At 38.0% G+C, this 14472-nt stretch overlaps 1 protein-coding gene across 6 annotated transcripts in view; it reads left to right on the top strand.

Moving 5' to 3' along the window:
* The window catches only part of TLK2 (tousled like kinase 2), a 117789-nt gene that overhangs the window by 36145 nt on the left and 67172 nt on the right, over window positions 1-14472 (top strand). For all 6 annotated transcript variants that reach the window (XM_025890033.2, XM_025890034.2, XM_073883089.1 and 3 more), the window contains 3 exons: window positions 12573-12644; window positions 12858-12927; window positions 13932-13975. In XM_025890033.2, the coding sequence (XP_025745818.1) occupies window positions 12573-12644; window positions 12858-12927; window positions 13932-13975 (186 nt within the window). The remainder of the gene's footprint in view (window positions 1-12572; window positions 12645-12857; window positions 12928-13931; window positions 13976-14472) is intronic.

The raw sequence follows: 14472 nt of genomic DNA, 5'->3' as shown, positions 1-14472 counted from the left end.
ATAAATAAATAAAATCTTTAAAAAATAAAAAATAAAAAATAAAAAATAAAAAATAAAAATTTTTTAAGGATTGTATAAAATCTTTTTAAAAAAAATTTTTTTAAGGATTGTATAAAATCTTTTAAAAAAATTTTTTTAAGGATTGTATAAAATCTTTTTAAAAAAAATTTTTTTTAAGGATTGTATAAAATCTTTTTTAAAAAAATTTTTTTTTTAAGGATTGTATTTATTTATTTGAGAGAGAGAGAATGAGAGACAGCATGAGAGGGAGGAGAGTCAGAGGGAGAAGCAGACTCCCCGCTGAGCAGGGAGCCCGATGTGGGACTCGATCCCGGGACTCCAGGATCATGACTCGAGCCGAAGGCAGTCGCCTAACCAACTGAGCCACCCAGGCACCCAATAAATAAAATCTTTAAAAAAAAAAAGAAGTGAAAAATATGATGTAGTTATTAAATTTATCTAATGTGGATGAAAACATACTTAACATACAAGAGTATGAGTTTACCGTTAGAATTTAAGGTTTCAGAAAAATTTAAAAAAAGAAACAGAGAACAAAATAATAAAAATACAAGAAGAAATAAATATTCCAAAACAGAAGACTAGGAATTAATCCAGAGTTGGAAAATTGGGGAACAGCAGGAAAAATTGAGGGAAAAAATTGGGTATAACAAAAGATACCTACTAAGTGAGGACCTACAAAGTGAAAAAACTGGAAATGGATGCGTTATATTATATTCATATGAAAGTCTCAGCAGAGTAAATAATTTCATTCAGAGTAGGAATTCATGTTGAGAAAATAAGTTGTAAAAATCAGGATAGATTCCTGGGCACCTGGGTGGCTCAGTTGGTTAAGCGGCTGCCTTCGGCTCAGGTCATGATCCCGGAGTCCTGGAATCGAGCTCTGCGTCAGGTTCCCTGCTCAGCAGAGAGCCTCCTTCTCCCTCTCCCTCTTCCTACCTCTATGCCGACTTGTGCTTGCTCTCTCTCTCTCTGCCAAATAAATAAATAACATCTTTAAAAAAAAAATCAGGATAGATTCCTATAACCAAGAAAAAATCAAGATTATAAAATGATTTTTTCCTCCCTGTCCTATTCTTTGAAGGGCAAAAATCCACTCCCTAGTTATTGGTGGTCTCTCCTCTCCTCTCCTCTCCTATCCTAGATAGTTTTCATGTTAAATAATAACAGAAATAATAAACTCCAGGGCGCCTGGGTGGCTCAGTCGGTTGAGCGACTGCCTTCGGCTCAGGTCATGATCCTGGAGTCCCGGGATCGAGTCCCACATCGGGCTCCCTGCTCAGCAGGGAGTCTGCTTCTCCCTCTGACCCTCCTCCCTCTCATGTACTCTCTCTCTCATTCTCACTCTCCCCAAAATAAATAAATCTAAAAAAAAAGAAATAATAAACTCCAGTAGCAAAATCTGACAAATATGAGGAATTAAAAGTATAGCCTAATCTCATTTATGCATATATAGATGTTTAAATTCAAATAAAAATACTAGCACATGGCTAGGAGATAATTCCTTTTTTTGTATGTTTCAGGTAGTTTATCCTAAAAATGCCAGACAGGTTCATTATTTTAAAAATTGATTAATATACTAGAGTTAGTATAGCTCAAAGGCTAGTAGTACATATTTTTTTTTTTTAAAGTTTGTAATCCTGTATTTTTTTTTAAGATTTTATTTATTTGTCTGACAGAGAGACACAGCGGCGAGAGAGGGAACACAAGCAGGAGGAGTGGCAGAGGGAGAAGCAGGCTTCCCGCGGAGCAGGGAGCCGGATGCGGGGCTCGATCCCAGAACCCTGGGATCATGACCTGAGCCGAAGGCAGACGCTTAACGACTGAGCCACCCAGGCGCCCCACTAGTAGTACATATTTTGAAGCCACGTTGCTTAGGTCTAGATCCTGGCTCTGCTTTTTTTATTTTATTTTTTAAAGATTTTATTTACTTGATTGAGAAAGAGAGAGAGCATGAATAGGGGCAGAGGAAGAGGGAGACGCAGATTCCCCCCGAGCAGGGAGCTCGACGTGGGGCTCTATCCCAGGACCCTGGGATCATGACCTGAGCCAAAGGCAAATGCTTAACCGACTGAGCCACCCAGGTGCCCCTCCTGTCTCTGCTTCTTACCAGCTGTGTGATATTGGGGAGTTCACTAAGTTTTCTTACAGGTTTTTCATCTATAAATAAGAGTAATTATAGCAGCTGTCTTACAAGGTTGTGCATTAGTGTGCTAGGGCTGACATAATAGACTGGGTGGTTTAAAGAACAGAAAATTATTTTTCACTATTCTGGAGGCTAGAAGTCCAAGATCAAGGTTTTAGCTGGGCTAGGGTTTTTTGTTTGTTTGTTTGAGGCTTTCCCTCCTTGGCTTACAGATGGCCACCTTTTCACTGTGTCCTCATTATGAGCTTTCCTCAGTGTGTGCATGTCTGGTGTCTTTGTGTCCTATCAGTCATTGGATTAGGGCCCACCCTAACAATCCCATTTTAACCTAATTACTTCTTTTAAAGGCCCTATTCTCCAAATACATTCTGATGTACTGGGGGTTAGGGCTTCAACAGAAATTTGAGATGGACACAGTTGAGCCTGTAACAGGTTGTTACCAGGATTAAATGTGCTATAGAATGCTTTGCCTATGTAGCAATTGTTAGCTAAGTATTGTTTATCATTATTACTTAACTATAGCAAGTAAATAATTTATAAAAAATAAAAACTCATAAAAACTTTTTATTTCAAAATAATTACAGATACAAAGGGAATTGCAAAAATTGTACAGGGAGGTTTCATGTATTCTTCTTCCGCCAATGTAACCATCTTGCATAATTAAGGTACAGTACCAGAAGCAGGAAATTGACATTGGTAAAATCCACACAACTCATTCGGATTTCCCGTTATACGCCCATCATTTGTGTATGTGAATGTGCACATCTGTGTACTTTTATCATTTGTGTAGCTTCTTGTAACCACAATCAAGGTGCAGAACTGTTCCATCACAAGGCTCTCTTGCTACTCCTTTGTATTCACCCCCACCTACTCTTCCTTGAAATCCTAACTCCTGACAACCACTAATCTGTTTCCATCCCTATAAATTCATTATTTCAAGAAGTACATATATGTATATGCATAATATAAAATATAAAAATGGAATCATAAAGTATATATTCTTTGGAGATTGGCTTTTTTTTAAGGATTTTATTTATTTGAGAGAGCGAGCGAGAGAGAACATGAGTGGGGGGAGGGAGAGGGAGAAGCAGACTCCTCTACTGAGCAGAGAGCCCAACATGGGGCTCAATGCCAGGACCCTGGGACCGTGACCTTAGCCAAAGGCAGACGCTTAACCAACTTAGCCACCCAGGTGCCCCAGAGGGATTGGCTTTTTTTTTTTAGTTGGCATAATTTCCTTGAAGTCCATCCAAGTTGTTGTGTGTATAAATAGTTCATTCCTTTTTATTGCTGAGTAGTAGTCCATGGTGTGGATATAACCATTTACCCATTGAAGGGCATTTGGTTTCTTTCCAGGTTTTGGTTATTATGAGTGTTGATTTTGTAAGTTCTTTGTAGATTTGGTTACTAACCCTTTATCTGATATGTCATTTGCAAATATCTTCTCCCCTCCTGCCCATTTCTTAACAGATTATTTGGTTTTTGGGTGTTGAGTTTGATAAGTTCTTTATAGGTTTTGAGGTTTTGGCTATTAAGAATAAAATCATTATGAACATTTGTGTACAGGCTTTTACATGAACATTATTTCTCTGGAACAGATGTTCAGTAGTATATAGTTCCTGGGATATGATATGTACATTTTTAGTTTTAAAAGAAACTGCCAAACAATTTTCCAATTGACTGTACCTTTTTACATTCTCACCAGCAGTGTATGAGTGATTCAGTTTTTCTGTGTACTTGCCAGCATTTAGTCTTGTCACTGTATTTTATTTTAGTATTCTGATAGATGTATAAAAAATTTAATGTGGTTTGAATTTGTATATCCCTAGTGGCTAATGATGTTGAACATCTTTCTCATGCTTCTTAGCCCGCCTTTATGTTTGTCAGTGAAATGGCTGTTCATGTCTTTTGCCAGTTTTCTAATTGGATTAAAAATTTACTGAGTTTTGAGTTCTTTATATAGTCTTAATTTTAAGCCCTTTGCCTGATATGTGGTCAGGAAATACTTTCTTTTAGTCTATGATTTTTCTCTTTGTCCTACAAGGTCTTTTGCTGAGTAAAAGTTTTTCATTTTGAAGAGGCTCCATATATTAACTTTTCCTCTTATAGATCGAGATTTTGGTGTCAAGTGTAAGATCTTTTCACCTAGTCCTGTGTTGTGAAGATTTTCTCCCATTTTTTTCCCTAAACATTTTATGATTTTGTTTTACATTTAAGTTATTTTTTCTTTTTTTAAGTTTTATTTATTTATTATTCATTTTTAAGATTTTATTTATTTACTTGACAGAGAGACACAGCCAGAGAGGGAACACAAGCAGAGGGAGCGGGAAAGGGAGAAGCAGGCTCCCCGCTGAGCAGGGAGCCTGATGTGGGACTCGATCCCAGGGCCCTGGGATCATGACCTGAGCCAAAGGCAGATGCTTAACTGACTGAGCCACCCACATGGCCCTACATTTAAGTTCTTGATCCCGTTTGAGTTAATTTTTTAAATAAGTTATGAGGTTTAAGTTGAGGTTCATATTTTTGTCTGTGTGTGGCTGATTGCTCCAGCACCAATTTGTTGAAAAGTCTTTCAAATTGTTTTTGTGCTTTTGTCAAAAATTAGTTGGGCATATTTGTGTGGGTCTGTTTTTATCAGTCATGAGAATTAAATGTGCTAATATAGAATGCCCAACCCCTACAAGTGCTATGTAAGTCTTGGCTATTACTATTCTTACAATGGCAAATAAGTAATAACTCTTAAAAAAGCATTTGGATTAACTCAGTAACCATCCCAACTTTCTAATTTAAAAAACAATACGGTTTTTTTTTAAAGATTCATTTATTTATTAGAGAGAGAGAGAGAACATGAGTGCACACGCACATGAGCTGGGGTAGGGGCAGAGGGAGAGAGAATCTCATGTAGGCTCTGTGCTCAGTCCCATGACCCTGAGATCATAAGCTGGGCTGAAACCAAGAGTCAGACACTTAACCAGCTGAGCCACCCAGGTGGCCTAATGCAGTGTTTTAAAACAGTTTTAATTGTGGTAAAATACATCTAAAATTTACCATTTTACATTCTAACAGTGCACAAAGGTTCCAATTTATCCACATCCTTGCTAGCACTCATTACTTTCCCTTTTTTTGGATAGTAGCCATCCTAATGGGTGCATGGTGGTATGGTATTTCATTGTAATTTTGATTTGCATTTCCCTAATGATTAGTGGCATCTATTCATGTGCTTGTTGGCCCTTTTCTGTATCTTTGGAGAAATGTCTATTCAAGTCCTTTGTCCTTTATTTTATTTTTTTTATGTAAATTCTATCCCCAACATGGGGCTAGAACTCACGACCCTGAGATAAAGAGTAGCAGGTTCTACCAACTGAGCCAGCAGGTGCCCCTGCCCAGTTTTTAATCACATTGTTGTGTTCTTATTGATTGGTAGGAATTCTTTGTCTATTCTGGATATTAACCTCTTATCAAAGGCTATATGATTTGCAAATATTTTCTCCCATTTCTGTGGGTTACTTCTTTACTCTGTTGATCATGTTCTTTGATGCACAGAGGTTTTTAATTTTGGTATAGTCCAATTTGTCTGTTTTTTGGTGTTGCCTGTGCTTTTGGGGTCCTCAATTTTGAGTTAATTTCTGTATGTGGTATAAGGTAAGGGTCCAACTTCATTCTTTTGCATGTGGATTTCCAGTTTTCCTAACACCATTTGTTGAGAAGATTGTCCTTTCACCGTTGAATGGTCTTGGCACCCTTGTTGAAAATCATCTTATATCAAGTCATTATGCATTACACCTTAAATTTACACATAGCTGTGTATCAGTTATATCTCAATAAAAGTGAAAAAAAATCTGCAAAGAAAAAATGGGTGGGGGGAACCATTTGACCATATATGCAAGGGTTTATTTCGGGGCTTTCAGTTTTATTCCATTTGTCTGTATGTCTTTTTTTTTTTTTTTTTAAAGATTTTGTTTATTTATTTGACAGAGAGAGATACAGCGAGAGAGGGAACACAAGCAGGGGGAGTGGGAGAGGGAGAAGCAGGCCTCCTGCCAAGCAGGGAGCCTGATGTGGGGCCCCCCAGGACCCTAGGATCATGACCTGAGCCAAAGGCAGATGCTTAACGACTGAGCCACCCAGGCGCCCCTGTATGTCTGTCTTTATGCCAGTGCCATCTTGTTTTGGTTATTAAAGTTTTATAGTAAGTTTTGAAATCAGAAAGTGGGAGACCTCTACCTTTGTTCTTTTACAGGATTATTTTGGCTATCAGAGAGGTCTTAATACAGCTTTTAAGGGTGTAAAGCACTAGCAGAGTTACGTTGAAAAAGAACAAAACAATATTCTTTATGCTTATTATTTCTGTTGTTTTATTTGGTGCAGAAAATGTGAAACAAGATATGTAAATTGTGGAAAGGAAGATATAAACTTATTATTTATAAATGCTGTGATTTTATATCTAGACAACTAAATCAAAAGGAACAAACTTAACAGATGATTAGAAAGAGGAATAATTCAGTGAAGTGACTGATGGAATGAAATACGTGACAATTATATAATTCAGAATGTCAGCAGTATAAGAAAAATCAGAAAAGTTGAGTCCCAGTTATTATAGTTTCAAATATATGACGATGTTACAATGGTGGAATGGGAGTTAAACTTGATGGTCCATAAGCTTTTATGCCTTGGGGTTTAATTTACCCCTGGGGATGGTAATTGAGGTCAAAGGCCTGAACTGGATCTGTGTAAAGCTGGGAATTGGGAAGGGGTAAGCTTTGGCTATGAACTAGGACTGGTAAAACTGCCCACTGGCCCAGGACGTAGGACAGAAGTGAGCCACTTATATTTGGATTGTTGTTAAAGCCACTTGCAGGAAATGGGGTGCTTGACTGGCTCACTTGGTAGAACATGGCGACTCCTGATCTGAGGGTCATGAGTTCGAGTCCCGTATTGGGTGTAGAGATTACTTTAAAAAGAAAGAGAAAAAATTTAAAAGCCACCTGCAAGAAATGCAAAACTTCAACCTTGTGTGGAAATCTTGGGTAAGGCAACTAATGTATAAATGTTTTGGGAACTAACGAATGTTATAGGCCACTGGCAGAGGCAGACATTAAACTGCTTTTGGGACTGCTCCTTAACCCCTGAAATGTGGAAGACTCTCCCAAAGCTGAGCATGAACTCATACAAAACTTATAAAGCACCTTATTACAAAGATGCATCAAATGGGAAAATTAGCAATTGAGGAACTGATAGTAATAGACCAGTTTGTAAAAGCATTTGATTAATATATAGTCCATATTCAATTTCTGCCTTTGTCCCAGTAATGTCCTTTATAGCTGTTTGGTTTTGCATTGTTTTGATATTCAGGGTCAAATCAAAGGTCATTCATTTTAATTTAGTCATACCTTTATCCTCATTTAACTTAGTTGAGTTTCCCCTGCCATTTTTGTTTGTTTTTTAGTGAGAGTGACATTTTTGAAAGGTAGCATTCAGTTTGCCTAAAACCTTTTGGTTAGCTCTTGTACTAGACAGTAAGCTGTTTTAGAACAGGGAATATTGGTCATTTATCCCTGCTAATTAAATTTAATCTAAAGATTTTATGATAATTTGGGGATGCTGTGCTTCAGAAAAGGACAGTAAAAGGGAGGACTCAGTAATTCTTAATCCTTTTTTCTTTCGGTTAGACAAACATACCCAAGGAACCGTAAGGATCCTTGGGCCTCTTGTGTGACATTTCAGATAATACAGTGTCCATCGCTGGTATGTGCACTTTATAGTTTTTCATTATCAGTAATTGCGAGTAAAACACTAGGTTCTTCAGTTCTCTCGTTTGTAGAGTTAAAATATAGTATATGGTTTTATTGCTATCCAAGGGGAAAAATGGTTCATAATGGTTACAATAAAGGTAATTCATGAACAGAATATTTTTAACAATTTGGGTGTAGGAATATTCAATTTAAATTATTGTGGAATTCTTATGCAAATAAAACTTTTCTCATTCAAAACATCGTGGAACTCTGTATCATTATAGGATTAAGACTTCTGTTGAGTCACATGATTTGATTTCTTCTCCCTAGTTTCACTTTATTAATTTTTTTCTTTTTTTAAAAAGATTTTATTTATTTGGCAGAGAGCACAAGCAGGGGGCGTGGCAGAGGGAGAGGGAGAAGCAGGCTCCGCACTAAACAGAGAGCCAGATGCTGGGCTTAATCCCAGGACCCTGAGATCATGACCTGAGCCGAAGGCAGATGCTTAACCAACTGAGCCACCCAGGTGCCCCTCACTTTATTATTTTCCTTTGCAGCTTCACAAGTATCTCACTATGAAGCGCTCTGTTACTGTGTGTTAATTACACTTTAAAAGTAGCGCTTTAAGAATGTGGTGAAAGGAATATAATATACACTAGTAGGAATGCAGACTTTCTGAACTAAGCCTAGTAACTTTTTTAACAGCTTTGTTGAGATATAATTCATTTACTGTGCAATTTACCCCTTTAAAAATGTGCAGTTCATTGTGTGTTTTTTTTTAGTATATTCATGGATACATACAACCATCAGCACAGTTGTAGAACATTTTTTATCACCTCAAAAAAACCCCGATATTCTTTAGCTGTCATCCCCATTCCCCCCTCCCCCCACCCAACCCTAAGCAACCACTAATTTACTTTGCCTTAACTTTCCCTAGTCTAGATTTTCATATGAATGGAATCATTTGATATGTGCTCTGTTGTGACTTTTTTTACTTAGCAAATGTTTTCAAGCTTCATCTATACTGTAGCATGTATCAGTGCTTGATTCTTTTTTATGGCCAAGTAATATTCCATTGTATGGATATACCACATTTTGTTTATCCATTTATCATTTGGATATTTGGGTTGTTTCTACCTTTTGGCTTTATGAATAATGCTGCTGTACATTTGTGTCCAAGTTTTTGTGTATATTCATTTCTCTACATTATATACCAAGGAGTAGCATTCTGGGTCATATAGTAATTGTCTTTAATTGTTTGAGGAACTGCTTGTTTTTGAAAGCAACTGCACCATTTTATGTTCCCACCAGCAGTATATGAGGGTTCCGATTTCTCCACTTTCTTGCCATCACTTTTTTTAAAAAATCAAGTATAATTAACACATAGTGTTATATTGGTTTCAGGTATATAATGATTCAGCAATTCTATTTATTTCTCAGTGCTCATTGTCAGCAGGTTCTTCTGTCTGTATTAATATAGCCATCCTAGTAGGTGTGAAGTGGTGTCTCATTTTGGTTCTGATTTGTATTTCCCCATTAGCTAATGATGTTGAACTTTTCATGTGCTTATTGACTATTTGTGTATATAGTCTTTGAAGAAATGTCTGTTCAGATCTTTTGCCCATTTTTAAATTGTTTTTGCTCAGAAGTCAGCTGTTAATCTTATTGGGATTCCCTTGTAAGTGATGCGTTATATTTCTGCTTTTAAGATTTTCTCCTTTTTGCCTTTGAGCAGTTTTCCTATGATGTGTCTGTTTGTGGGTCTCTCTGTGTTTATCCTACTTGGAATTCATTAAGCTTCCTGAATGAGTAAGTTACTGCTTTTCAATAAATTTGAGAAGTTTTCAGCCATTATTTCTTAGAATATTTTTTTTTCTGCTCCTTTCCTGCTCTCCTCTCTCTCTGGTACCCCAATTAATGTGCATGGTGATGTACTTAGTTTCCCACATTTCTCTGAAGCTGTTTATTTTTTCTTCCATTTTCTCTCTGGTTTTCAGCTTGCATAATTTCTATTGGTTGTTTTCAGATTTGCTAATTATTTCTTCTGACAGCTTCACTTCTACTCTTGAGCCTCTCTAGTGCATTTTTTAAAAAAATTATTTATTTATTTATTTGAGAGCGAGAGAGAGAATGCCCTCATGTGCCCATGAGCCGGAGGGGCAGAGGGAAAGGGAGAGAGAATCCCAAGTAAACTCCGTGCTGAGCGCAGAGCCCAATACAGGGCTTGATCGCAGGTTCCTGAGATCACAACCTGAGCCAAAACCAAGAGTCAAATGCCCAACCGACTGAACCACCCAGGCGCCCCCATTTCTTATTTCAGTTATTGTGGTTTTCAACTCCAGAATTCCTTTTTCAAAATATGTATGATTTCTTTCTGTTGATATTCTTTATTTGATGCAACATTGTCAGTCACACCTTTCTTACTGCTTTAATTATGGTTTCCTTTGGCTCTGTGAACATATTTATAATGGCTATTTTGAAATATGTTTCTGTTAAATTCAACCTCTGGTCACTCTCAGGCAGTTTCTTTTGCCTCCTTTTTTCTTTTTCCTGGTATGTGGGTCATACATTTATATTTCTTTGCACGCCTCATGATTTTTTGTTGGAAACTGGTCATTTTAAATGATATATTGTTCCAACTCTGGATACTGATTTTTCATCGCAGTCTTGGGACTTGTTACTGCTATTTGCTTGTTTATTTGTTTAGTGACTGGATTATTTTAGTGAAGTCTGTTCTTTCTTTCCATTCCTCCAGCATCAAGCCCCTGGTGGTGGCTTTAAGGGAGACACAGCTTTAAGTCTGTAGTCACCCTGGGATGGCTGGTACTAACAGGGCTTTCTTTCCCTGACCAACCCAGCTGTTAAATTCCACTAATTGCCCAGATTGCTCTATTGTTTTCAACAATACCCTGAGGCTTAAATTCCTCCACAAACTAATCAGATCAAATTGGGGCTCCTTGGAAGGAAGAGTTTCTGAGGTCAGTGTTTGCTATTTTGTTCTGACCCCAGGAGGACTTCTCTCAAATGTCTGACTCTTGGGTTCTCTTCTGCAGACTAGCTCGCTTGCAGTGTAAGCTGTATGTTCATTACCTCCACAAATCTAATTGCCTTTTATCACAACTTCCACTGTTCTTGAGAATACCTTAGAGTTAAACTTATCCGTGCTCTTTTGGGAATATGAAGTCAAGTCTTTGGGGAAGAGATTTGGTAGCACGTGTTCTTGCCTTTTTCCTGAGGCAAAATGTGAGTCAGAGTTCTGGAGCTGGGGATGGGGACAATGGCAATCTTTTCTGAGTGACATTCTGGATCTGAGTGCTGGAGGGGGTGGGGGGATGGGAGTAGGGTGGGAGTGACGTGCATGCAGTAGCTTGCTTCTCCCCGTGTGGAACTACCACTGTCTCATAAGCTGGGCAGAAGAGCTGTTTGGGGCCCCGCTCTTCTCAGTGTGCCACACTTGAGGTATAGCTTGTGTTCCACAAGTGGAGGTTGTACACGGGGGAGCCCCTGCTTTTGATGTACTTGCCTGGGACTTAGTACAGGGCTGGAGACAGTCCTGCTCCTTGCAGGAAGAAAGCTCTTGGACTGAGAGCTGGGGGAAGAGAGCCCTGTGTTCTTGGCCTCAGCAAGAACTGGAACCTTGCTGAGATGGGAAAGGGGAAGAGTGAGAGTGGTCTCGGTTCAAATACCACAGACTTTGACCTTTCAGTCTGAATTTTCATAGATTTTTATTGAATAGTTGTTTTCTTCATTTACTCTTTCCCCTCAGGGACCATTTCCAGAGGCTTTGAATGGTTGTTTTTTAAAATAATTTTCACCAATTTCACTGAGGAGCGGGGCCAGAGAGCTCCTTGTACTGTGAGGCTAGTAGTCACTCTCTTGTAATTTTGTTGGCTAGTGGTTAGCTAGTGGTCATGTCTCCTTAAAGCATGACTCAGAAAAGCATTTCCTTCATTATGGTCCCTGACCACTCTTCATAAGAAACCCTTAACATGCTCCTTAACATATCAACTTTCAGATGATGCCTGTATGATACAGGAGACCAAGAGAATTTATTTCCCCTGCTATTTTCCTTAAAAAATGAATTCACTACATGTGGAAGTACTCTAGAAGGGAAAATTTCCACATGACTACAGAGTTGGTGAAGGAAAGGAAAATAGTAGTAACTAGAGAATTTTTTCAGATTTTTTTTTACACTTTTTTTTCCTTAAGATTTTATCTATTTGGCAGAGAGAGACAGAGAGCACATGAGCAGGAGGAGGGACAGAGGAAGAGGGAGAAGCAGACTCACTGCTGAGCAGGGAGCCCAACTCAGGGCTCTATCCCAGGATCCCAAGATCATGACCTGAGCTGAAGGCAGACGCTTAACCAACTGAGCCACCGAGGCGCCCCTTTAAGATTTTATTCTTGAGTAATCTCTACACCCACCATGGGGCTTGAACCTACAACCCTAAGATCAAGAGTCGCATGCTCTACCCACTGAGCCTAGAGAATTTTAACGTGAGGGCACCATAGTATAGTTGATTGAATTCTTTTCAAGTTGACGTGCAGGTGTTACAGTTAATTCTTGATTTCTTTGACCTGACTTACACATCAAAATAAGCAGGCCTTTCCTCAGTTTTGCTGTCATCTTAAATTAGTTTCTTTTCATTCCCTTTTTTTTTTTTTTTCCTTTCCAGGGGCCACTCAATAGTGAGTCTTCCAACCAGAGCTTGTGCAGCGTGGGGTCCTTGAGTGATAAAGAAGTAGAGGTAAGAGGCCACACCCACTGTGAGACTTTACATATTCCCACACTTCCAGTCTGGGTTCAAAGACGGCACTGCGTAACTCCAGGACACACTGATTTAGGATTTGTCTGTACCTTATATCTCCTTTTAAGTTCAATATTTTGTACATATGCTATAATTTTCATAATGTGAAAAATTTAACAAAATGCTAATTGTGATGTATATGGTATTTAACAGACTCCTGAGAAAAAACAGAATGACCAGCGAAACCGGAAAAGAAAAGCTGAACCATATGAAACTAGCCAAGGTAGTAATAATTTCACACCAATAAAAATATTAAATTCTTATGTACGTAGAATTTTCCGACTCACAGTAAATAATTAGTTTAGGTACAGGGATTCCTAACAAAGGAGATTTGTGTACCTTAAGGGAATACCAGGCTGTTTATTATAGACTTGCCATTTGATACACACCTGACAAAAGTGTCAATTCTCTGGGGACTCTCGTTTTCCCTGTTGTAAGTTAACGATCTTCTCACCACAGGTTTTTCTTCAGACTAAGCATGTATTATACAGAAAAGAGGTTACATTGGTGTTTTAACCATATCTTGCATTAGCTCAGTGATTTGTTAATAATAGGTAACCAGAAATGGTTTTATTTACATGGCTGTCTCTACCTCCTCTTCTTCTGTGGCAATTATTTAGTTGAACATTGGCACCCAGTGGGATAAATCTGTAAATATGATGGTTATGATGCCAAATATCCATATATAATTAAGGAGGGAATAAGTGGTTTGCTTCATCCACCCCTCTGAGGAATGGAAGTCGTAGTCTTTTTTTGCATTTTTCTTGTTTTTTTAATCTACAAATTATTTTTATTTTTGAGGGGAAAATTCTCCCAAAGTGACATGGTCACAAAGTTTTTTGTGATACAGAGTAAACCCTCTAGTTCTGATGAGTTGTTTTGAATTCTTTGTTCTCTTAATTGAGGGCATGGACTATAAATTAGTTTTTTTTTGATTCACAGTTGTGGCATAGGTTTTGTTAGTGTATTATAAAAGAAAGATTAGCAAATCTTAAAAGAAGGCAGTCTCAGAAAAAGTCTTCTTTTCACTGCTTATTAAGTCTTTTATTAGATGAGGAGACTGTCTCTGTTCTTAGGATACAGCTAATTTGGCTTACTTGTTAAAAGTGAAGCCAACACTTGAATCTATGATAACGTATGCAGTTACTGAATACATAGTACATTTTAGTGAATGATGGTTTACATATGTTATTGGAAAAACTATACTTACTTTGGTTTCATTTTCAGGGAAAGGCACTCCTAGGGGACATAAAATTAGTGATTACTTTGAGGTAAGTTAAATTTTTGGAAAAAAAAATCTATAGTGATTTTTACAAAACTAAATCCTTGCGTTCATTTAAGGCTTTAGAAAGCAGTATTTTGCCTTTCCTGTGCTCTCCTTCCCTTCCTCCCCATCTTCATCAGTCTGATGTTGCCCCATCTCTCTATTAAGAGGAAACTGCTGCTGACTTCCTAAATTTAAATTTGTTTATGATGTGTCTTGTCTGTGATGATATAAAAATTCACAAATGAGGTGATTTTTTTCTCTTGGCCAGACTAGGTTTCGGGTCTTACAAAGATTGGAATGGAGTGACTTGGACTCTTCTTTTGTCCTCTTCCCTTTAGTGCAGTGGGACACGTAGCGAGCTCACTGACCCATCGTCAGTGGTTCCTAAAGAAGACACTAACACCCACCATACCGCTGTATTCCTGCTTTCGGGTATTTTGAGACAAGAAGGGAAAACATTCTTCTCTGATGTCCTTTCAAAACCATGTGTACCTTCAGCTC

This window comes from Callorhinus ursinus, unplaced genomic scaffold (assembly GCF_003265705.2).
Source record: "Callorhinus ursinus isolate GAN/ISIS: 27379988/994484 unplaced genomic scaffold, GSC_fseal_2.0 scaffold50, whole genome shotgun sequence".
Taxonomy (NCBI): Eukaryota; Metazoa; Chordata; class Mammalia; order Carnivora; family Otariidae; genus Callorhinus; species Callorhinus ursinus.
This window is presented reverse-complemented; position numbering and strand designations above follow the sequence as displayed.